This window comes from Balaenoptera borealis, assembly GCF_965194805.1.
Source record: "Balaenoptera borealis genome assembly, chromosome: 15".
NCBI lineage: Eukaryota > Metazoa > Chordata > Mammalia > Artiodactyla > Balaenopteridae > Balaenoptera > Balaenoptera borealis.
This window is the reverse complement of record NC_138871.1, coordinates 45,638,059-45,663,399: the sequence shown is the minus strand read 5'-3', so window position 1 is coordinate 45,663,399 and position 25,341 is coordinate 45,638,059. Positions and strand designations below refer to the sequence as shown.

General features: G+C 37.4%; 1 protein-coding gene across 13 annotated transcripts in view; it reads left to right on the top strand.

The window, feature by feature from the left end:
- EML6 (EMAP like 6) overlaps positions 1 to 25,341 on the top strand; it is a 348,966-nt gene that overhangs the window by 243,156 nt on the left and 80,469 nt on the right. For all 13 annotated transcript variants that reach the window (XM_082357935.1, XM_082357934.1, XM_082357942.1 and 10 more), the window contains 5 exons: positions 1,926 to 2,112; positions 4,101 to 4,206; positions 11,310 to 11,403; positions 22,345 to 22,445; positions 23,722 to 23,924. In XM_082357935.1, the coding sequence (XP_082214061.1) occupies positions 1,926 to 2,112; positions 4,101 to 4,206; positions 11,310 to 11,403; positions 22,345 to 22,445; positions 23,722 to 23,924 (691 nt within the window). The remainder of the gene's footprint in view (positions 1 to 1,925; positions 2,113 to 4,100; positions 4,207 to 11,309; positions 11,404 to 22,344; positions 22,446 to 23,721; positions 23,925 to 25,341) is intronic.

Sequence of the window (25,341 nt, the reverse complement as noted above, 5' to 3'; positions counted from 1 at the left end):
TCAGGCTGGCTCTTCTCTCCAGTTTGCACTTACCTGCGGTTAATATTTTAACCACGACTCTCTGTCCAGTTTTCTCAGTGTTCTATGGCCATCTCAGTGTGTGTATCTAGATTTTTCACACTTCATGTACTTTCGTGTTGCATGTGTTACTGCCACTCATTGTTATTTCATTTCATTCTCTCCATCTCTGCTTCCTTTATGCCATAACTCCTGCTCTATTCAGCTGGCTTTCCCAGGACAGTATTTCCTTCAAATGCTTTTGTTCACGTGTACCCCCAAATAATTTTGAATTTTGAAAATCATGTACAACCTTCCACACTTTAAGTTGACATCTAAGATTTTTCAACCTAAGCTTAAATGGTTGTGAAGAATATATCTTGTGTTTTATAAATACTCACATTATTTATTTAGATGGCTCCAGTGGAACCCAAATGCCATAGATATTTGATTCCCATTATCATCAGTATAACAAATACATGAACTCATATTTCTATTCTACTTCTCCCACAGAATTTTACCCTAATATAATACTTTTATGCTTGTAAGTCTTTTTTTGATTACCCTGTCATAACTTCAACAAGGAAAAAACATATCTATATGTTCAATTTAAATTTAATTCCCTGTGACCATAAGTCTCTAACTCTGTGCTGTCTGGTACGATATCTACTTGTAGCCAATGATCACTTGAAATGTGGCTGGTCTAAATGTGCTGTATGTGGAAAATGCACACCAGAGTTTGAAGACTTAGCATGAAAAAGAAATTTACCTCATTAAAATGTTTTATACTGATTACATGTGGACATTATAATATTTTGGACATAATGGGTTAAATGTTCTTAAGATAAGTTTCATCTGTTCCTTTTTTTTTTTTTAATGTGACAATTAGAAAATTTTTCAATTACCTATGTGACTCACATAATAGTTCTGTTGGACAGTGCTACTCTAAGCATTAACAATTTTTTTCTGGATTTAATTATTGTTATAACTATTAGTAATAAATAGCTGGCCAAATCAACATAAATATAGTACAAATTCTGATAGTTATTAAACATAAATAATTTTATTGGAAAAATTCTTTTAATAAGATAGAATTCTTTCAGTGAGTTCAGATATATGTGCATATATATTTCTTATTGCTAGAGGGTAACAGTTTAGCATTGAATCTATTCCAATTTTTCACTTTTTAATATAAGCACTAAGAAAGCTTATTCATATCTAGCTACTTAAGTAGATGAGAATAGAGGCAGTTTTATCACAGCAATGGTAATCAATTCTTTAAACTCCTCTTTGTTATAGGCCAAAAATATGTGTCGTGATTTTGATATATCACACAAAAATGTAGTTTAATGATCCATCAGCTAACAATTCAGTTAAATCACTGTTCAAATTTGTTAAAAGCAAAGAATTGGAAGTCACTTGACTTGCAAAAGGATTTCTTACCCAATTGTTAGAGTTATTCACTTTCAACATCCATCCGCACTTGTATTTGTTTTGGTGTCCCTGGAAGGTTTGACATTCCAGGGTAATATACCATAGTAAGAGTCCCAATGGATGAGAGGAATGACTTCCTAAATTGGGAGGAAGGAGATTAGGAAAAGGGGAGGTGGGAAAGGAAAACCAGTACCTCATCACAGGTGTGTTCTCAGACTAGTCAGTTTTAAGAGAAAGCACATATAGTAGCTGAGGATCTGGAAATAGATTCTGTTAAAATTATCAGTGTCCATTTGCCCCTTAGAAAGTCATCACATGCCCTCAGAGGTCCTCATTACCCCCACTGAAGATCACTGTCCTAGGCAACTGTGGAGACACCTGGGTTCTGCTTGTCCATGTCCATATTAACATGTTAACTTTATCTTCTCACAACTTCTGCTCTGTTCATTCACTGTGCGTTCAACTACTGTGCATTTCTTGGACCTGTGCTTCAGCTATAGAGGCTACGATTGTAGAAACAATCTGTTCTACACACAAGCTGGAGAAGTGGTCTATCACATTGCTGCAGTTGCTGTCGTGTACAATAGGCAACAACACTCCCAGAGGCTGTACCTGGGACACGATGATGACATTCTCAGCCTGACCATCCATCCAGTGAAGGACTATGTGGCCACTGGGCAGGTATATATCTCTCCTGTAAGATGGGAGTTTAGCCAAAGAGAGGATTTAATTTTGAATTCAGTTTACATACGAGAAATTCAAGAAATACCTGGTAGAAATAAACATAAGGCAGGAAGCTGAAAGTGCAGTGAATGCTGGATCATTTCATGATGGTGGGAGAGTCAACCAATACATTCCAGCACTTTTGGGAAGACTTTGAGGGATTCTTATTCTAACATGATGAGATCTATGAATAGGATTAGGTAAAACAAGAGTATTGTAAATCCCATGAAGTCTTAATATATTTTCCTCATTACTGTTTACCCAGAACTTAGTATATCCTAGGTACTCAATAAATGTTTATTGAATGAACCATCTTTTATACTACTGTAACATCCAGTGTATAGTTATTTTTGTAAAACTTAGTCATATGAACTTTGGCTAGTTTATTATATTTTAACCTTCAAAAAACTAAACTTTATATGAACCATTTTGGAATGCCTAAACTTTGGATTGAGTCTATAATTGAAAAGCTGCTCAAAATAGAGCCCTGTAGTCAATCATTTTGTGTGGAAAAGGAGGAGGATAGAAGTAAACTCAGTAAACAGAGAATCTGTTAAACTCAGATTTATTGTCTTGCTGGTAAAGCAGTAATATTGTCAACAGTATTTTCAGTGTTGTGCTCTTTTCTACCAATGTATAGATTACATTTTTGTTCAGTTTTATCATGGGCTTTTAACTGTAGGTAATACTTCACCTGATCCTCAACATCTAAGTGGCAAATTCCAAGAAAAACTACTGGTATGAGGGTCAAAGATTAACATGAGACAACGAACTATTTCTGAGACTTGACATACAGGAGGTAGAAGTGTTTGAACAGGGTTTATAGCCTGATGTTCATGAGATCCATGGATGAAACTGAGGGCCTGACGGGAGTCAACCCCCAGAAATGTGCATTTGGGGGGAGAAGAGTTCGTAGCTCTTATATTTGTAAAAGGATTACAGTCCTCCATAACGGAAGAGCCATTAATTGAAACACTGGTTTGCTGCTCCTCCAACTGCAAATTAGACCATCTATTCTGACATTGTTTTATAAGTAATTGATCACTACTTTGCCTTTTCACTCTTTCCTGCCCCCTCCCCCTTTATTGTCTTTCTTAGAAACAGAAGATGCTTTATTCATGGGTGTTTAATAGTCTTCCTTTGAAAGAAAAAACAGAGATTGGTTCTTTACATAAACCCCTGAGGAGATACCACACTCTATACTGTAATTGGGAGGCAGACCAGTATGCCAATAGCCACTCCAGGGGTAACTGGGCCTCCACAGGCCAGTGTAGGAGTTGGCCAGACTCTGCTCAGTTATGTGCATGGCTTTATGTCCCATTTTCCCTTTTAGAGTCATCATACCCAAAAGGGTTTTTTCTCCCTATGCATTATAAGTGAGGAAAACCACCTTAGTATTACAGTTTTCTCTGTTGTTGGGAATTGGTATGCTAGAAGCTTGTGTCCCCTTGAGGAGAAGCCACCTTAATGACAGAGAGTTAAGCCATGAAACTTTCATTTCCCAGGGGGAGAAGTAGGGCCAGGCCTTCTTGAGGTGGGTAAATAATTGAGGTGGGTAAAAGAACTCTGAGGATAGTGCCATGAAAACATACAGCTGAGTGGAATCATGTGTGGAGTTGAGAAGGCAGAAGGGAAGGGTAGAACTAACTGACAAAAACAAAGCACAGTGGACATTTGAACCAGAGTTTTAAATATCTCTTAACTGGGAGACATGTACCAGGTTAGATTCTGCTGGCACCCATCTTGATGCCAGAACAAGACCCTTAGACCCTGTGCCTCAGTTTCCTCATCTGGAAGACAGTGGAGTTGGACCAGATGACTTCCCAGGGTCTTCCTACTCTCCAAATGTGTGGGTTTTGATTTCTGAGCGGCACTTGACTCTAAGGAACAAAATCATTCTTATTATAATTTATAATTTGTTAATAACACTCATCCTGTAATTTCAGGTTGGGAGAGATGCTGCTATTCATGTGTGGGACACGCAGACTCTAAAATGTTTGTCACTGTTGAAAGGACAACATCAGAGAGGAGTGTGTGCGCTCGATTTTTCAGGTAAGCACCAGTTTGCCACCGGAGTCATTGACAGATGCTTCCATATTTATTTTGGGTTTGTTTTTAAAAAAAAAAAAAAATCCTTTTATTTAGTTTAGTCCTGCTTGTAAGGAGGTAAGCCCTTCGTGTGTCAGCTACCCAGTCTTAGACTGGAAATCAGATGTGTGAATACGATCACACTTCCTTTCCTCATCTTCCTCATTTTCTCTCTGCCAACTCATTACCCAGAGCTCACACTGTGTTCTGTATTTGCTTGAGAGATTTGAAATCCAGAGCAGCTGTTACCATTGAAAGACTTAGTTGCAAATGTCTGGCAGTGACTCAGAACATCAATTTCATCTCTCCAAATAAGTGGGAACACAGCACCTGTGATTTAAAATGTAAAGAACTAGAGCAAGGGGTGCAAATTTTCTGCAAAGGTCCACTTTACATCACTGGTGTTTTGGAAATAAAATTTCATACTGAAAAAATAGAACTGAAGTTTCCACCTCCTTAATTTAAAATTTTATCACAGTGCTGTTAAAAAAAATACTAACTTATAAATATAATTTTCTTTAGAGTAACGCCATTTCTTTATGCTAGAATTGAAGAATGAGGGCCTATCGCAAAAGGTGTTTTCAATCTAGAAATTTTTAATAACCCCAATGTAGATATTAGATCTGTAGAAAAAGTTTCTAAGCTTTCTACAGAAAACTGATTCTGTAATTTCCTTTTTCTAAATTCCGTTCAAATGTTTAATATGTGCAATGTGTATAATGTTGGTTGTTACATTCCATTTCACAACCCCAGTCTCTCTCTTATGTACCTCCCTCTCTACTCTCCTTGTTCAGGCCCGAACTTCCTCTCGTCTGTGCATGGTGGTTATGCTGGTCTCTGATTCCATCCCCACTTTGTCCAATCCATCCTGCCCATTTCTGGAGTCTTCTGGAAGTGCAATTACATTGCTACCACATGAACTCCCCTTGGTTGACTGACTCAGGGCTGAGCCCGTGGTTGGACATTCATGGCCTTCTATGATCTGGCCTCAACCTTCCTTTGCAGTGTTTTCACCCACTAACCCACTCGTGCTCCTTTCCATCTACCTAACTGTAGAACCTAAATGTACTCCTGTCCTTCTTTTTGCCTGTGTTCCTTTGCTCATGCTGTTCCCATGTGTCTGTTCAAGTCCAACCATCCTTTAAGACCAAGCTGAAAGTTTTCTCCTCCATCCTTCCAGGGAGAAATGTCCTGTGCCTTCTTCTGCATCCCTTAGCCCATTTGTTGTCATTGCTCTTGTGGTACCTGTTAGAGTCTATGTGGTACAGTAGTTATGTGTGTTAGCAGCTCCTATGCCCTTCTCAGACAGTAAACTACTCATCTAGCCCATCTCTCTGTTCCCCACTGCACATGCTGCAGACACAGAAGCTACTCCAAAAATGTGAATGAATGAATGAAGTTTTGCTTAATGCGCTCTGTCTTGCCTTTCACTACTGCTACTAGAACTTCACATTGTAAACCATCTTTGGATGAAAGTTATCTTTATTGTCTGACCAATCACATGGTACAGATTTGTGTGAGTGTCACATGCTTATTCTCATACACTGTAAACTACTATACAAATCTGAGTTGTTATATCACTATTAGAAGTTATTCAATACTTTGGTTATTGAATTAGTAAAAATCAAAGCAAAATTGTTCATACTCTACACTGGCGGGCATGTGAGGTACATAAGGCATGAGTAGCAAGGAAGAGAGAATTACTTGGCTACCACCTGCCAGTTGAAGGCCCAGATAATGCACCTGATAAACGGTGAATGCAAAGTCCTAAACTTCCAGGAGTTTGATGTACATACAACTTTAATAAGTGTACCATGTATCCTTGATAAAGCAGTAAAATCTAAAATGAAACTATAATTTGAGTTCAAATAAGATTCTATTCCAAAGATGTGATTGGATTTCTGCTTTTTTTTTTTTAATAGTTCTACCTGATGGCTGAACTGTGTTCTTTTCCTAAATTAACTTGCTAGCAGATACACATGTGTATACTTAATATAAAAATTATATTAATAAGTATGTTCTAGAAGAGTGGTAAGATACCCATTAAATAAAATAATAAAACCTAAATGTGTACTAAATTATGGAGACTTTCATATTCATATTGTCAGCAACGTTGCAAATTGACTCAATTATTCTAGGAGACAATTTGGCACTGTTTAACAAAAGCTATAATTCAAAATGACAAGTATGTGGACCATGTGTATTTCATACACATTTCTATGTATCAAGTTAAGAAAAAGAGTAGAACTCAAAATATCATCTACTCACTGACTTCACCTGAAATGTGTGTATGTGTATTAATGTGTAAACAGTGGCAGGAAATTTAGAATACTAGAAATAGAATTCAATAATCATCAGATTATTTTTTCTAGAGAATTGATTAAATTTTTGGTTTTTAAATTTAGGAAAATCAGAAGAGCCAACTCATGCTGAATACCTTTAGAGAAGAGATTAGAGGAATGTTGATCAAAAGCATTGATTATGAGGCAAGTTAGTAGCAATAAGCTGGGACCCAGTAACTTGATCTCTGCATTTCTGAGAGCTTATGTCTCTTCTGGGCTTAGTAGTTTTATAAAAGGAAGATCGAGAAATTAGCTGCACTTAGAAATCTTCCCCTCATAAGGCAGCCCCTAAATCATTGCCCGGGATAGAGAAACCAGGCACTCTGGAAGAGGCTGAGAAGCTGATTCTGTCACTGCCTCTAATTCCCATTTTGGGCAAATAAAGAAATGCCCAGATATAAAATATTTTCTGCATAAAAAGGATATTTCAGTTTTAACAATACATTCTCTATTCCCCAGATAATAGTCACTAAGAAAGAGCCCATTTATGCCGCAAATGTGGTATTTTTGCTTGTGGAAAATTATATTTTTGTCTCAGAGTTGAAATACGATGTTAATTTATAAATGGCAGAAAGGAAGCTAGGTGATAGTTTGAGAAAGCGCTAACATTAAGGACTATTCAGGAAGTAAGGAAGTATGTACTGTGTTTGATCCATCACCGTGTATGGTTACATGCAGATGAACTGTGGTCGATTGATCTTTGTGGTCTCTATGGCCCTACTGAAGGTGTGACCTGAAGCCTCTTTGATTTAATTTATATTGATAGTAGTACCTTGTGTCATAGTGATACAGCTTTAGTCTTAAACAGATGCCTGTACCACTTTATAGGCCAAGAATGAAGATCCAGAGAGTTTGGTTGTATGGCTGCGGTAAAAGTCAGACAGTGGCAGATCCAGAGCGAGGACCCAGGTCTCCTGGCTCTCAGTCCCGTGAGAAAGCCACCAGGCCTGGGGCCGTCAGCTGGTGGAAGCTGTGCCGGCTGTGCTCTCCCTCTCAGTCCTCCTGCCCTTTCCTGCCCCTGCCCTCCACCAGGGCTGGTGTGAACTTTTAGCATGAGAGTCGTACCTGGACCACTCATTGTGCCCCCCTACTTCCTCACTCCTTCTACCTGATGGCCAGTGCCTGCAGCTGCCTCCACCCCTACTCTCCAGTGTAAATGTGGTGTGGGCATGGTGGTGCATAGAGGCTGCCACGTGGAACAGCACCCTCGTGAAAAGAGACCCCTGTCCTAGAACAGCCCTGAGTCAAACACTTTCATGAGCAGAAGCATCTATCCCTTCTTTTTGGATACTTGCAGTAAAGTGAGGAGTTCAAGTCAAAATGCTGAGAGAGAAGATGATTTAGGTTTCCCAGTTTCACCATGTAAACAGGACACCTACATTGGTTATTACCTAGCTGGTGGCCCCATCTGTGTATCTCAGTGTATCTCCACACCCACCTGTCTCTTACACGTCAGCTCATCTTGGGGGGTGTTGTGGAGACCTACGGATAATAGAAAGAAATTAGAGAAAGAGATTGTCATGGAAATACAAAGCAGGCAAATGATGTGAAAACTAGACAGCAGATAAGCAGTTATACCTAGGAATTTAGATTAATCTATTCTTGCCACTCTTCCAAAGCAAACAAAAAAGATGACATTTTTAATCAAAAACATTTCTAACAACACAACCCATACCTCTAAATTATGTCAACTAGAAGGAATGAATTTATATTGTGTCACTTAATTGAGCAACTCGTTGTGGATTTATTATCACTGTCTAGGGAAAACGGAGCCGTCCTTGCTTCTGTACTTGCAGTCAGGAAAGTGCTTCCACATGAACAGAAAGCCAATTAGAAAGAGAAAGGTTCAGATATAAATATTTTCTAGCCTAAATATCATCCTCATATTTTTAAAAACCTTCATTGAATAATACCGATTTCCACAAGGGCACATCTAAGACTAGTGTGATTTCATTGTGTCAGTTCCAAAAACCTATGCATTTTTTATGAGCCCTGAATACAGGACCAACTTGTAATTGTCTGGGTAAAATATTTCTCTTTCTAATTTGCCCTTTACTGTTGACATTAAGCTCCTTAGAATTATTTCTGGACTATGTCACAAAATATCCATAATTAATACATACTGTGACTGGAAAGATCTGAAAGGACATTACCTAAACCCTAAAAATATGGTTGAAAATCAAAAACTCCGACTAAATGGTCAAGGAACAATGGATTTTCAGAGCTAAGATCAAGCCTCTGTGAGGGGAAACAAAAACTCAGAAAAATTTAAAGATAGCCAATTATATTTCCAAACTGTGTGGTATGTAGAAATTGCCCACACCTGCAGAATTCAAGAAAAAGTCACCATCCTAAAGAAGAGGTATGGTTGTTGAGGCACCTCTAGATTTGTTCTGCTGCTTCATTGCTACTCATAGTCACAAACTGGGGTAGAAAGGTGGTATAACTGTGAAGACAAGCTGATGGGGCCTTGCAGAAATTCCAATAAAAAGAAGCCAAAAAAAAAAAAAAAATCAACTTACCCTGAGGACTTCTTCAAAAGACATAAAATGTAAAAAAAAAACCTATCATTTAAAATGTGTGGATGTTTGCATTCTAAGAAAGACATACTAATATAGCTACACAGGTTACAAAACAAAATGTAGAATTAACAAATGCAAAAAAAAAAGAGACACTGAATATCTGTGCAGTGTTTTTGATTAAAATTTTTATATAACAGAATATTCCCATTCCCTCTGCACCATCCATGGGCATATTCCATTTTTATCTCCCTCATCCTCCTGATGTCACCAGTATCATCAGAATTCATTGAAAACCATCTCAGTACGAGGATCATGTTGGAAATGTGATACAAGTACTGTAAGTCTTAAATAAGAGTTTAGGATCTAAAAAGGGAGAGAGAACTCTCTAATAAAAAGAAAATCACCAAATACAGAGACATGCTAATATGGAAATATAACCAGACCACACCAAGAGGTACAGGAAAGGTAATGTTGCTGGTAATGAATCGGAAGTCATCACCAGTCCCTTCTCCCAAATGCATGAAAAGAGACGGGGCACAGTTTAAAGCCTGGTAACATTTAAGCATAAGGACATATTGTGATTGAGAAGACACATTTGTTTATAGTACTCACCTGGTGGTGATTTAGGCCTTTGGCAAAGTGTTACTGTCTTCACCTACTGTAGTCTAGGAGCTTGAAAGGGTTAATGTAACTTTCAAATCCTTGCCTCATACTTGGTGGTAGTAGAGGATTGGGGAGGATTTGGTTGGTTAAGCCAGGCTCTTACTCTCCTTTTTCCTCCAGAAAAGGAGCAGACTACCGTTCCCAGTTGGTCGGGGGAGGGTCTGTGGAACAAGTAAGGGCACCCAAGGGTTGGGCATTAGTTAACCAGCATTTGGGGAGGGTCACCAGATATAGCAAATAAAAATACAGGAGGCCCAATTAAATTTGAATTTCAGATAAGCAACAAATAATTTCTTAGTACAAGTATGTCCCATGCAATATAATTGCATGCAATATAACATTGCAAGGGGCATACTTGTACTAAGAAATTATTCGTTGCTTATCTGAAATTCCAATTTGACTAGGCGCCTTTATTTTCCCTGGCAATCCTAATTTGGCATCTACCCCAGGGCTGTCTTTGAAAGTACCAGTTGAAACCCTGAGTGGGCTGTGGAGAAACGGTTTATCACATACTCACGTTTCTTTACCCTAAGGCCATTGGCTGTGTGTCACCAGAGAATACACCCTGCTAAACTGAGCCTTGGTGAGCTTGGCCACCCGTCTCCTAGCCCACTCCAGGCTAGGGAGGAACTGCTGACCTGAGATGCTTCTCCTGTGAAGCTTTGTGAGGAGGCAGCAAAGGAAGGACTTACTGACTGTACCTCTTCTTCTGTCTTGAAATGAGAAAGCAAATTAACTATTTTGATTTCAAATTCAATTACATATCATATATTTTTTTTTATTTTGGAAAACAACCTGTCTGAATTATAGTAATTATTGATAGTATTATAAATAATATTTAATACTAAGGGAAAATGTTCATCATATAACAAGTAAAAAATATTAAGTAATAGTATGTTCACTATGATCCTGGTTTTGTCTTTTCAAAGCACGTTTAGGTAGAGAAACTAATAGGATGTATATCAAATGTAGGCCTAGAAATTTGGATGATTTTTAAATTTCCTTTGTCCGTATCTTCTAAATGTCCTACAACAAGCATATTACATTTGAAATAGGGAAACTAAGAAATTAAGATTTTTTTAAAATTATAAAATCATCTTTTGAAAGAATTTTCCAAGTTAGTTTCTATAATGCTCTTATCTTGGAGGGTTGAACAGAACCAGTTGTTTTTTTTTAGAGCGAAGTAGACTGAGTCACAAAGTTAAATGGCTCTTCTAGTAAATGTCATGAGATTTTTCTGACACAAAATAGACAAGGTTTTGGTGACTTACCTGAGAAGCTCCCCACAGCCCTGTGTCTCAGATTGGAATGTTGGGTCAGCGATTTAATTCAGCAACCAGTTATTATACATTGAGAACCTCCACTATTAGTAGTTACGCATTTCATTTAGTGAGGTCCCCTTAGTGTATTATTCTCCTAACGTATTTGAGGCTAAATAATATTCTTAAGATCAATTTCTTGTTCCTCTTTACAGTATATAAAATGTTGTGGTTTTTCATTGAGAAATGAGTCATTTGACATTTGTGTTGTTTTCATACAGCCGATGGAAAATGTCTGGTGTCGGTTGGTTTAGACGATTTTCACAGTATTGTATTTTGGGACTGGAAAAAGGGAGAAAAGATAGCCACCACCAGGTAAGAAGCTGCCGAGGTCTTAACGGCATCCTGCCAATGATCACACTGCAGTAAAAGTTAATAGTTTGCATTTTCTGGTAAGATTTCATCTTCAAACTCAGATGAAGTTCACATAGAAAGCTTTACACCTAAGTAAAAACATATTGTAATATTTCATGGTGACAAACCTGACATAGAGGAATTAATGTTTGTTTCAGGCAATTGGAAAATTCTGAAATCCTTTCCAGAGAGTTATTCATCACTTTGCTTTTAGTAATATATGCATTATCTATATCAAAGCTTCTTCCCAGCAGTAGGAAAGCAGCTTTCCTCAGACTTGTGCCTTGCCCCTTGTTTTTCCACTACCTTAGCATCTAGTGAAGGACTGTCAATGTCACTGGAGTCAGAAGTTCCACTTGTCATGAGGCTGCAGCATGCAGGAAAGGAGGCCCGGCGTGTGCACCTGCCACTCGCTTTCACAGCAGGCAAATTGTTGCCCTAATCTCCCCATCTTATAAATAGACCTTCTAAGACCACCTGCTATTTATAGACCACCTGTCCTCCCTTGCCCCAGCCTCCCTCCCTGCTGAATCAGCCCTAAGTCTGAACACTGCTTTCCACTCCTGCTTACATTGATCTTAGCTGTCTGCCTGGCCATAGTCAGAGGTCAAAATAGTTGACCACCAAGGCCCAGCAATACAATTTGTTGCCCAAGGCATGTTATCAGTTTATCTCTCTACTGGTTCTTCCCTGCATAAACCAACTTCCTTTTTATCTGGCACCATAAAATCATTTTTAAATTAATGACTTTGAACCCCAATATTCACTTTTTAAATTGATGTTTTAAATTATATAGGAAAAAAGTGTTTTTTGGCAATTTGATTTAATGAATGAAGACCTATAGATTGCTGGAGACTCAGAGGAGGAGCAAATGGAGCCTTGAGGACTCCAGCTGACCGTCTTAGGAGAGAAAGAGGAGCTTTTCTGATGACTGCTATTGAGATGGAATTCTTGGCAGCAAATGACAGCTCATAAATCTGCCTACCCAAGCGGTTTTTCTTTTGCTCTCTCTAGTATTCCTCATGGTTATATCACTCCCCGCTAATACTCAGATTCAGCTTCTAATCAGAAGTCCGCTTTCCTCCTAGATTAATGTACTGAATTTTACTTTAATATTTCTGATAACATATCATCTGCATTACAGATAATCTCAGGCAAAGCACACGTCTGCATTTCAGAAGCAACAGAAACACAGTTTTCCTGCTAGAAAACCCTCTGCAAATGTGGGTAGCTCACCTGTTATATATCGGAAACAGTAATAGAAATGGAAGAAAGAAATATTTATTAATATTTTAGAAGTATATATTTGATATGTTTGGTAGTGCTACTTCTATTTAATTAACACAAAGTGACTTAACACCATTATGTTAATAATACAGTTTATTTTTAGAATTGTTCCCAAGCCGTATGTCACATTCCCCTAACAGGACACCTGCAGAGTTGTCTTCAGAGACCAATTCTGCAATTGCAACATTCACCATTGCTCTATCCAAAGAGTATCAGAGATTGTTAAAGTTCTTTGGATGAATACTAGATTTTTAAATAATAAATAATATTTACACAATATTATCAATCATAAATATTCATGTAAATAAGTAACCAAACAAATTAAAATTCTATTTATGGCCTGAGATTAAGGTGCTTAAGTAGATAGAAACTTTAAAAACAGGGGCATGAAAGAAGTGACAAAGAAAAAGGAGTAATACTTTACCAGTGGGACCTTACTGTCTTCCAGGAGTCAGTGTAGCTCCTCCAAGGGTCTAATTTCCTCTCAGAAGATGGCTGATTCAGTGACACCCCTCACTCTGCACTTCTGTGTCTCAATCATGGCCTGCATCGCCACTAGCAAGGCTTAACAGCAAACCTGCTTCCCGCAGGTTGTGTGGTTCTGGCAGGTAAAGTTCTGCAGTAGCACCCGTCACTCAGGATGTGAGATTTCCCCATGGGGGGAGGGGCACAGTCAGTGGCTGTGATGGCATCACCGGCAGCACCGCTGCTGCCCAAGGCTAACGTGGACCCCCTGCACTCAAAAGCCGCCCTTCAGTTGGGAACATGTTTAAGTGAACCTATGTTTTTATCAGCTCAGAGAAATTAGAGAAGTTTGGAATTGGCCCATAAAGATCTTATTACAAGATCTTGATGAGACTTGATCCAATCTCTTTGCAGTTTTTTTTGATCTTTGCTAATTTTCATGAATGACTTCAGTCCCCTCCATTACAAATGAATTTTTTAGTCTCTTTTTCCTTTTAAAGATTGTTCAGATTTTAGTCTAATATACAAGTAACCTATGTAATAACCAAGAGTAATCTCTTATGGGCAGTAGTGAAATAGCCTGATATCAGCATCAATCAGGGCAGAACAATGAGATAATTAATCAGGCACCTCTGTGTCCCTTTATTTAGATTTCCATCACACCAGTAACATGACTGGGGGGCAATGGCTAATTATTATTGACAAGCTTCATCTCAGAAGTTTGAACAGTGGGGATACTAAGCAAAAGGTACCGTTATCAAGGTGCATAACAAGATTACTTCAATGTTAATGAGAAATAGTTGTGCTACTAAAAAGCTTAGGGACAAAACATAGGCCCGCATGGAGCAGGTACATAGACCTTCAGAGTATGTATTAGCTCCACTGCTTGTTCTATTTTAGGTCCCTACCCTTACATACATTTAGTGAATATGATCAGGCCTCCTGCATACCAAATTGAGATCTTTCTCACTTTCCTTTTTTAATTTTTCCTGTTTTCAAAATAATACATGATTATTAAAAAGTTAGAAAGCACAGAAAATCACCAAAAAGAAAATGAAAATGATTCATAATTCCACTACCCAGACATAGCCATGGCTAACATTTTAGCATATGTTCTCTGGTATATATGCTGCTAATATTTTTATCCATTTTTATTCATATGTGGGGTATTATGCATACTGCTCTGTAACTTGCTTTTTTTTAAATTTTTCACTCACCAGTGTATCATTTTCCTTTCTTCTTCTCAATGTTACCTGGCTTATTCTATGTTATTCTATATTGTAAGCCATTTTAAATCTTTTTTAGAACTGGGGTATAAATCAAACATTCATTCAGTCTTCCACTTGTGGGCTACCTTCACAAAAAAGGAGAAAACCAAATCACATACACCGAGACTGGGCCTCTATGCAAATGAGAGGGTTTTGAATAGAAGATTGGGAAACCAACTCACGTCGTGTGCAGCTGCCTTTGGCTTCTAGAAGAGGAGCATTTCTTCCCTTTTCCCCTGTACTTGCTGATAGAGTTTAAAATGTAGCCCTACGTGGTGAATTACCTATGACTCAGGTGATAGGAATCGTCCTGTATTAGGGCAGCAGTATGGACTCTCCTACATTCTTATTCCATCAGGGTAGGACCTGAAACTCTTTTCATTTTGTTTTTCTTACACACACACACACAGTTGTAGGCAACTTCTCTACAAATTTAATAAGCGTCTAAAGGGAAAAATAACAGAGGTATTCAAAGAATGTTCTTTATTTAGGTGTTGACATTAACTAAACATTTACGTGCCATCACTAGTCAGTTTAGAATTTTAGCTACAAGAGAAACAACATTGGTGTTTTTATGACACCAAGAAATTAGGTGAAAACTAAAGTGTGCTCTCAAAAAAGACTTTTCCAACCATCTAATTGTTTGACCTTGTATAGACACTAGCAAACAAAACAATGCTCTTTTCTATGTAGGGGGTGTAATTTGTGATATCTGTTCTCAATTTTCATTTCAGTTTTCTCTAGCGTCTTCTCTCTAAAATTTATATTATTGATTTAGGAGCTGTGGGGATTTTCCTCCAATCAAGAAATCTTTGGATGTTTAATGTTTCTTATGGTTATCTGGTTCACTTCTCCTCTTTATGTTAAGCACATTTTCTCTTCTCTTTTATCTAAACCTTTTTCTCACTGTCCTAATTGTTCCTGATACTTTCAGTGATATATCTTGGCCCTGGTGTCCAAGCTTCACTTTTGACTTTCAAAGAAACAAAGAAAGTTCAAAAATCAGTTTCTCCTCCTTTCCCTGCCTTTCACTGTAAGGCCTACATAATAGTTGTGGAGATGCTCTGTTCTTTCTTTACTTTTCTTTTAACTTTTTATTATGGAAATTTTAAACGTTACACACAAGCGGAGGAAATATCATAAAGAACTCCCTTATACCCATCACCCAGCTGCAACATCCTACAAATGATACAAAGCTCTTCCCCCTCCCCTCATTTTTTACTTTTACTTTCTTTTTTGCTATAAAATTTTAAAGAAAACTCAAGACATTGTGTCACTTGACCAGTATGTACTTCATTAGGCATTTCTAACTGAAAAGACTTATTTTTAAAAACCACCATTCCATTATCACAACTAACTAAAGCAACAGTAATTTCTTTCTTTAATTTATTACTCTATTTAAAATCAAACATATCTGACTGTTTCAAAAATGAGAGTTGGTTTGTTCAAATCTGCATCCAAACAGGGCCCATTTATTACGTTTGATTGTCATCTCCCTTAAGCCTCTTTTATTTTATAGCAGTCCCCCTCCCACCTTATTCTTGCCATGGATGCATTTGAGAAGCCGGGTCATTTGACCTATAGAATGTGTCACATTCTAAACTTGACTGGGTCTTCATGAAAGCATATCAAGCATTTCCCTGTATTTCCTATAAATGGTAGTTAGATCCATAGGCTTGATTAGATTCACATTCAGCTTTTTTTTCCTTAATACTAGTATTATTGATAAATCATATACCATACAATTCACCCATTTTAAAGTGTACAGTTCAATCACTTTGTAGTGTATACAGATGTCAACTTATAATGCTGTACAATTGAAACTTATATAATAAAAATAAATGAATAAAGTGCATAATTTGATGTTTTTTAGCATATTTACAGAGTTGTGCAATCATTAACACTATTTAATTTCAGAACACTTTCACCACCCCAAAAAGAAATCCCATACTCATTAGCACTAATCTACTTTCAGTCTCTCTGGATTTTTGTATTCTGGACATTTCGTATAAATGGAATCACGTGAGGTTCTTTGTGACTGGCTTCTTTCATGTAGCATAATATTGGGTGGGCCAAAATGTTCGTTCGGATTTTTCTGTAAGATGGCTCTAGTAGCACTTAGTTGTCTTTAACTTCATTCGAAGCAATTTTGTTAGATTGTATGTGACAGCTGTCATATCAGCGTGCATTTTAAAAGACTTATCAAAATTGGGAATTTTTGTGTAGCCATTTTAATATTGAAGATGGAAGAAAACAACATTTTTGGCACATTATGCTTTATTATTTCAAGAAAGGTAAAAACGGGACCGAAATGCAAAAAAAGATTTGTGCAGTGTATGGAGAAGGTGCTGTGACTGATCAAATGTGTCAAAAGTGGTTTGCGAAGTTTCGTGCTGGAGATTTCTCACTGGACATTGCTCCACGGTTGGGTAGACCAGTTGAAGTCGATAGCGATCAAATCGAGACATTAATTGAGAACAATCAACGTTATACCACGCAGGAGATAGCTGACATACTCAAAATATCCAAATCAAGTGTTGAAAACCATTTGCACCAGCTTGGTTTTGTGAATTGCTTTGATGTTTGGGTTCCACGTAAGTTAAGCGAAAAAAGCCTCCTTGACCATATTTCCTCATGCGAGTCTCTACCTAAACGTAATGAACACGTTCTGTTTTTTAAAACAAATTGTGACAGGTGATGAAAAGTGGATACTGTACAATAAGGTGGAATGGAAGAGATCGTGGGGCAAGCGAAATGAACCACCACCAACCGCACCAAAGGCCCGTCTTCATCCAAAGAAGGTGATGTTGTGTATATGGTGGGATTGGAAGGGAGTCCTCTACTATGAGCTCCTTCTGGAAAAGCAAACAATTAATTCCAACAAGTACTGCTCCCAATTAGACCAACTGAAAGCAGCACTCGACGAAAAACATCCAGAATTAGTCAACAGAAAAAACGCATAATCTTCCAAAAAGGATAACGCAAGACTGCATGTTTCTTTGATGACCAGGCAAAAACTGTTACAGTTTGGCTGGGAAGTTCTGATTTGTCCGCCGTATTCACAAGACACTGCACCTTCGGATTTCCATTTACTTAGATCTTTACAAAATTCTCTTAATGGAAAAAATTTCAAATCCCTGGAAGACTGTAAAAGACACCTGGAACAGTTCTTTGCTCAAAATGATAAAAAGTTTTGGGAAGATGGAATTATGAAGTTGCCTGAAAAATGGCAGAAGGTAGTGGAACAAAAGGGTGAATACATTGTTCAATAAAGTTCTTGGTGAAAATGAAGAATGTGTCTTTTATTTTTACTTAAAAACCGAAGGCACATTTTGGCCAACCCAATATTTGAAGGTTCATCTATGTCATAACAAGGATCAGTATTTCATTCCTTTTCATTGTGTGGATCCTACCACGCTTCATTTATGTGTTCATCAGTTGATGGATAGTTGGGTTGTTTCCTCCTTTTGGCTATTATGAATAATGCTGCTGTGAACATTTGTGTGCAAGGTTTTAAGTAAACATATGTTTAATTTCTCTTAGGTATATACCTAGGAGTAGAATTGCTGGGTCATATAGTAACTTAGTATTTAACATTTTGAGGCACTGCCAAAATACATTTCTAAGTGGGTGCGCTATTTTTCATTCCCACCAGCAAGGAATGAACATTCCAATTTCTCCACATACTTGCCAACACCTATTATTGTCTGTCACTTCATTATAGCCATCCTAGTAGATATGAAGTGATATCTAATTAAGGTTTTGATTTTCATTTCCCCAATGGCTAATGATACTGAGCATCTTTTCATGTGTTTACTGGCCATTTGTATAACTTCTTTGTAGAAATGTCTATTTAGATATCAGTATTTTGCTCATTTTTAACAGGGTTATTTGTCTTTTTATTATTGAGTTATAAGGGTTTCTAAAAATTTATTCCGAATATAAGTCCCTTATCAGATATATGATTTGCAGATATTTTCTCCTAAGTTCAATTTTTTAGTCAAGAGTACCTGATATGTACTTCATGTTTCACTCTATCAGAAGAAACATAATCAGTGGCATACCAGATGGTGGGGGCAGTGGGAGTAGTACTTGACAGGTGCAAGCAATAGGGCTTCTATTATCTGTAGGAATTTTTTAAAGCATAAGAAGATCAACTAAAAGCCAATCTGCTTTTTATTACTCTCCTGAGCCAGCAATTCTAAACAATGTCAGGGATGGAATTCCTCTTTCTCAGGAATTCCAGTCCACCCCATGGTGTGCCACTGCCCCAAATGTCTGGTTCTCCTACTCTTAGTAATACTCAGCTCCATTGTGGGTTCTGGTACTATCAGCCTCATCCTTCCATTGAAAGCTTCCCATCAATGTATTAACTAATGGTTGTAGCATCCATTTACAACTGTGGGCTAAATTGATTATTTAATTAGGGATTGAAAATGATAATTTTCTAATTCTATTATTTATTCTTCGTATTAGCTAGAATTCTTCTATAAATAAGAGTTTTCTCTCATGAACCACTTGGTTTCTCTGAAATACAATTCACACAGGAAGTAGTCCTTTAAATATTAAGGGCTAATAATATTTGTTGTCTATAACTTGCAGATATTTCCCCTAGTCTGTCATTTGTCTTTTGAGTTTGATATGATGTTTTTCATTATGCAAAGGCTTTTATTTTTATGTGGTCAAATTTATCAGTCTTTACCACTTCAAGATTTTGAGACTGATTAAGGAAAATGTTCCCTGTCCTCTGGTTAAAAGGAAATTACTTGTGATTTCTTCTAATCTGCTGTGGCTTCATCTTTACATTTAGATATCTAAACCATTTGGAATTTATCCCAGTATCTCGTATGAGGAACAGATTCAATTTTTTCCTTTCTCTATATGGCTATCAAGGTGTTCCAAACACCATTTTCCTTTTCCCTTTTATATAGACTATTTTTTAGAACAGGTTTAAGTTCACAGCAAAATTGAGCAGAAAATACAGAGTTTCTGTATACCCACTCTCCCAGCCACCTTCAAATCCCCACCTGGCACCAGAGTGGTATATTTGTTATAATAGATGAAGCTACATTGACACATCATTATCACCCAAAGTCCACAGTTTACATTAGGGTTCAGTCTTAGTGTTGCACATTCAATGCGTTTTGACAAGTGTATAATGACATGTATCCACCATTATAGTTTCATGCAGAATAGTTTCACTATTCACTGCCCTAAAAACCCTTTGTGTTCTGGCTGTTTGTCCCTTCCTCCCCTCTGTCCTGGAAACCACTAATCTTTTTACTGTCTCCATAGTTCTGCCTTTTCCAGAATGTCATTTAGTTGGAATTATACAGCATGTAGCCTTTTCAGATTGTCTTCCTTCACTTAGTAATATCCATTTAAAGTTCCTCCATGTCTCTTCATGGCTTGATAGCTCATTTCTTTTTAGCACTGAATAATACTCCGTTGTCTGGATGTACTAGTTTTTTTAATCCATTCACCTACTGAAGAACATCTTGGTTGCTTCCAAGTTTTGGCAATTATGATTAAAGCTGCTGTAAGCATCTATGTGCAGGTTTTTGTGTGGACGTAAGTTTTCAACTCCTTTGGATAAATACCAAGGAACATGATTGCTGGATCTTATGGTAAGAACATGTTTAGTTTTGTTAGAAACTGCCATAATGTCTTCCAAAGTAGCTGTACTATCTTGCATTCCCACCAGCAATGAATGAGAATTCCGGTTGCTCCACATCCTTGCCAGCATTTGGTAACATACACCATTTATTTTAAGTATTAATTTTTCCCCCATTGATTTGAGACCTGTCTTTATTACCTACTACATTTAAATATTGGATCTCTTTCTAGATTTTCTATTTTGCCATTGGTTTGTCAGTCACTTTGTGCACCAATACCACACTGTTTTAATCACGAAGGCTTTATAAATTGTTTTAATATCTAGGAGAGCTACTCTTCCCACTTTGCTTTTCTTTTTCAGACTTTTCCTGGCCATTACTGCTGTTTTATTCTTCCATAAGAACTTTAAAATCAAGGTGTCTAACTCCAGATTAAAGAACAGACACTAAATGCTCTTTTTTATTGGAATCAAGTTGAATTTATAAGCAAAGCTAGGAGAATTAACATCTTTATGATTGAGTTTTCAAACCCAAGAACATGGAATGTGTTTCCATTTTTTTAAGTCTACTTTTCTATCTTACAAATATGGGGTGTTTTGTGGTTGTTGTACTCATTTGCATATAGTGCACAGTTCTTGTTAAATTTATGCCTTGATATTTTTATTGTTTATAAATAGAGTCCTTTCTTCCAGTATATTTTTCAACTGGATATTATATATATTAAGGTTATTGATTCTGTATTTAATTTTATATACTGCAACTTTCCTAAATTATCTTATTTGTAGTTATTTTTATGTTATTTTCTTTTGAATTTTTTAGACATATAATTATTATCATTTGCAAAAAGAAATCGTTTTACCTCTTCCATTCCAGCTCCTGTGCCTTTAATTTTTTTAGACCTTGTCTAATTGCATTAGGTAATATGTTCAGTACAATGTTAAATGGTAGTGGTGATAGTCTTGTTCCTGACTTTATTGGGAATAACATTAAGTAAGAATCTGACTTTCGAGTTCACACACACACACACACACACACAAACACACCATGAATAAGGTACTGTTCCAGCACATTCTGTTTTTAAAAAAAGGATAATGGCACACAGCATCTGAAGAGCCAGTCTGTGTATAACTGGTCTTGAATGAATTTGTGTTTCTCAATGAGAGTCAAGAACTGCAGGGAAATATAAAAGTCTAAGAAATAACTCTAAAACATCCATTAATCCCTACTTTATTGAGTGTTAGTTGAGTACTTTTTTAATCACAAGTGACTGTTAGATTTTTTTTGTGAAATGCCCTTTTGGCATCTGTGAAAATAACATAATTTTTCTCATGTATTAATATGAGGTATTATTTGATTCCTTAATAATTAACCACCCTTGCATTTGGTCATAATGTACTGTTTTTTAAATATGTTGTTGGATTCTCCTTGCTAGTATTTTATTTAAGATTTTTGTATCTGTATTCATAAGGGAGACTAGTCAGTCATGTTCTTTATGTTAATTGCTTTTCTTTTACATAATGAAAGTTAGGTCCTAGTATACGAGAGAAGACCATCAAATAGTCCATTAAGACCAGTAAATCCTTAGATTCTAATGTGATTACTTTATACTCTAAACCAGAAATTTCCCTGGCACTGTAGAATGCTGGTCTACAGCTCCAGCCTACAGTCAGTCCTCACTTTTATATTTGTCCTTCTGCCTCTTGGGTTATAAACTTACATTTCTGAATGCACAGCATCCTTGAGTGCCTTAAATCGATAGACGACAGCCTTTCTCTCTCCATGGATGTGAGCCAGGGGCTTTGGCTTCTTGTGAATACATTTCTAGCTGAAACTGTTTAACCCAAAGTTATGCCTTCCCCAGCAAGAATATTACATTTGAAGCTTCTCATTAATACTTTTACAGTATCTTCTCCCTCCTCTTATACAAGACCTCTGTATCCCAAGAATTACAATTCTATAGTTGTGGCATTAATTTTATCTTATGGAGACATTCTGATCCATTTAAAATATTTCATTCATTTGTTTAAAGCATAATTAAGTAGATTTTGGTAGCAATGGTAGGGTAAGAAGAAAGGGCTCAAACATGCGAAGAAAAACCAAAACTCATTATTTTATTGTAGACCCCATGTGTATTTTAAATCGTCTTCTAATTTACTTGTCCTATTAGATGTGCTTAATGAAAGTTAGACTAAATGCATGCTTTTAATAAAACTCTCTAGCAGTGCTGTCATGAAAACTGGAATTTTTCCCCTATTTGTCTCTTACAGAGGACATAAAGATAAGATATTTGTGGTAAAGTGTAACCCACACCATGTTGACAGACTGGTTACGGTTGGGATCAAGCACATCAAATTCTGGCAACAAGCAGGTACTATTGTTAGGGTTTATCCTTTATGTGGTTGAAAGTTTTACTCCAGCTGGGAAAAAAAAAAACAACCAACACCACTACCTAGCGTATCTCTGCAATCTAAAATTAAAGTATGCCTAAAAGACGTTTGCTCCCAAATAATGTTTGAGCTGTGAAGCTTAGAACACTCTATATGATGCCGTGTATATTCATCAATATCTAGAAAGCTTTGGGAAATGTTCTGCTGTGAAAATAATTATTTTTATATTCAGTCATCAGTCCTGAAAGCAGTGATTATGTTGGACTACTGAGGAGGAAATAATCACTTTAGTTGGGTGAATACAATTTTCAATATTTTGAGGGTTCTTTTATTAGTTTATAACTGCATTTAGCACATGAATTAAATATGACACACAGTACACACAGTAAGTGGTCAAAATAAATACTTGTGGTTTATAATGCTGATAATAAGGACGAGTAAATAAGCAGGACGAAACATGGAAGGATATCTTGTTTTTCTCACTAATAGGTCAGACCTTTCATTGGGACTGTTTCTGAATTCTTAGTATCAACTTTGGTACCAAGCCCAATCTTTTACTGGGCAAAACATAAATAAGCTACTGTTCCAATGCCTTCTGCTTTTGAAGAAAGGGTCATGGCACCCACCATGTCTGGAGAGCCAGCCTGCCTATAATTGTCTGGAATGAGTCTGGGTTTCTCAGTGCTAATAAGAAAGTACAGGGAAATGTGAACATTTAAGGAACAAATCTGATGTACTTCTCCTACACAGTGATTCATTTTTCTCACCCCAAAGTCACTGTGATAAAAATTGAGGCAAAACATACATAAAACATGTTTACATTTTACATTACAGCCACTGCTGTTTTCACTCGCTTTGGTCAGCATTCAGGAAGACTTGCCTGGCTCTCCAGGGCACTCAGTCACCCCTTCCTCTGGCTGGCACAGAACTTGCGCTGAACCTTGGTTAGAGATGTATATCACGTTCTCTCCCCGACCAGACCTTAAGTTCCTTGAAGGCAGGAACTCTTCCCCGTTATACCCCAGTGTCAACCACTGTGCCCGCCACAAAGTAGGGATTCAACAAGCGCTGAATTAATGCGTGAAGGAGAAAACCTTTTATAATGTTTTTGTTATGATGTTTTCTGCCATTTTAATACATCTTTATGTAGACACATAATGTAGACACACTGGGTTTTTCACTGAAGATAGTCATTCTAAATGTCCATAGAAGGTGTCAATTTTTCAAAAAGTAATAAATACTCTTGGTCTACTCCAGGTGGGGGCTTCACCTCTAAAAGAGGAATTTTTGGAAGTGTTGGAAAGTTAGAAACAATGATGTGCGTTTCTTATGGACGAATGGAAGATCTGGTGTTCTCAGGAGCAGCTACTGGAGATATTTTTATTTGGAAGGATGTTCTCCTACTAAAGACAGTGAAAGCTCATGACGGGCCCGTGTTTGCTATGTATGCATTGGATAAGGTATAGTCTATTTTCCTCATTAGCTTTCTAAAAGTTTAAGTTAGGCTTAGGAAGGTCCACACCAACAGGATGCCTGTGTGTAAAAACAGTACCCTTTGAATTAGGAAGTAGTTGTCATGAATGGAGAGGAGCACAAATGGTCTTTAAATTTCTCTTTTGTTTATAATTATTTCTTTATGTGCAACTTCTCTCTTCTATTTTCGCACTTTTTCTTCCTGGCTGTCACTTCTAAGAACTCCTTAAGAAGTGTTGGGATAAATGCAGACACGCAGTAGCAAGAGAGTCCTGAGAAATATTTCAACATAGTGTTCCACCTCGGTGGCACAATGAGCAGAGACCTGGAAGTGCCTGGTGTTTGGATTATTGTCCCTCCCATCAGTATGACCTGAAGTTATGTTGATAACGAGCTTGTTCCTGTGTAGACAGGCTCAGTTTTAACAAGCGTGTCAGAGCGAAGTCTTTTCACTGGCTGTGTTAGTCAGGGTCCTCTAGAGAAACCGAACCAGTAGGATGTAGATATAGACAGAGATATACACATACATATACATATACAAAAAGGAGATTTATTATAAGGAGTTGTCTCATGGAATTATGGAGGCTGAGAAGTCCCACTTAAGCCATCTGCAAGCTGGAGACCCAGAAAAACCGATGGTGTAATTCACTTCAAGTCCAAAGACCTGAGAACCAGGGGAGCCAATGGTGTAAATCCCAGTCTGAGGGTGGGAAAAGATAAGAGGTCCCAGCTCAATCAGTGAGACAGGAAAAAGGAGGGTGATTTTGTCCTTCCTCTACCTTTTGTTCTATTCAAGCTCTCAATGAATTTGATGATGTCCGTCTACATTGGGGAAGGCAGTTTACTGAATCCAGCGATTCAAATACTGACCTTATCGAGAAACATCCTCACAGACACACACAGGAATCATATTTAATCTGGGCACCCTGTGGCCAGTCAGTTGACACATAAAATTAACCATCACACCAGCTGTATTTCTACTCAAGCTCATCTTTGTCCTGATCTGTCCCCTGCCTTGCAGTGTTGTTGTTTTAAATAAAGATCACACTTGGGAATTCCCCAGTAGTCCAGCGGTTAGGACTCGGTGCTTCCACTGCAGGGGGCACGGTTCGATCCCTGGTTGGGGAACTAAGATCCTGCATGCCTCGAGGCATGGCAAAAAAAATAAAAATAAATAGATCACACTTACCTTCAGTGCCCTTAAAACACTTTCTTCGATCAATTTGCCAGAAAATATCAATTTTTTGTTCACTGCTAGTTTGCTGATGGTACCAGTTTATGTGTGCTCTCTGACCTCTAAACAGTCTAAGCCACCTAATACACCTTATTGAGCCAAGCCTCATTTTGCATTTACCTGTTCCCAGGTAAGTATGCTGATCCCGCTATGGAAGTAGGTTCTTGTTA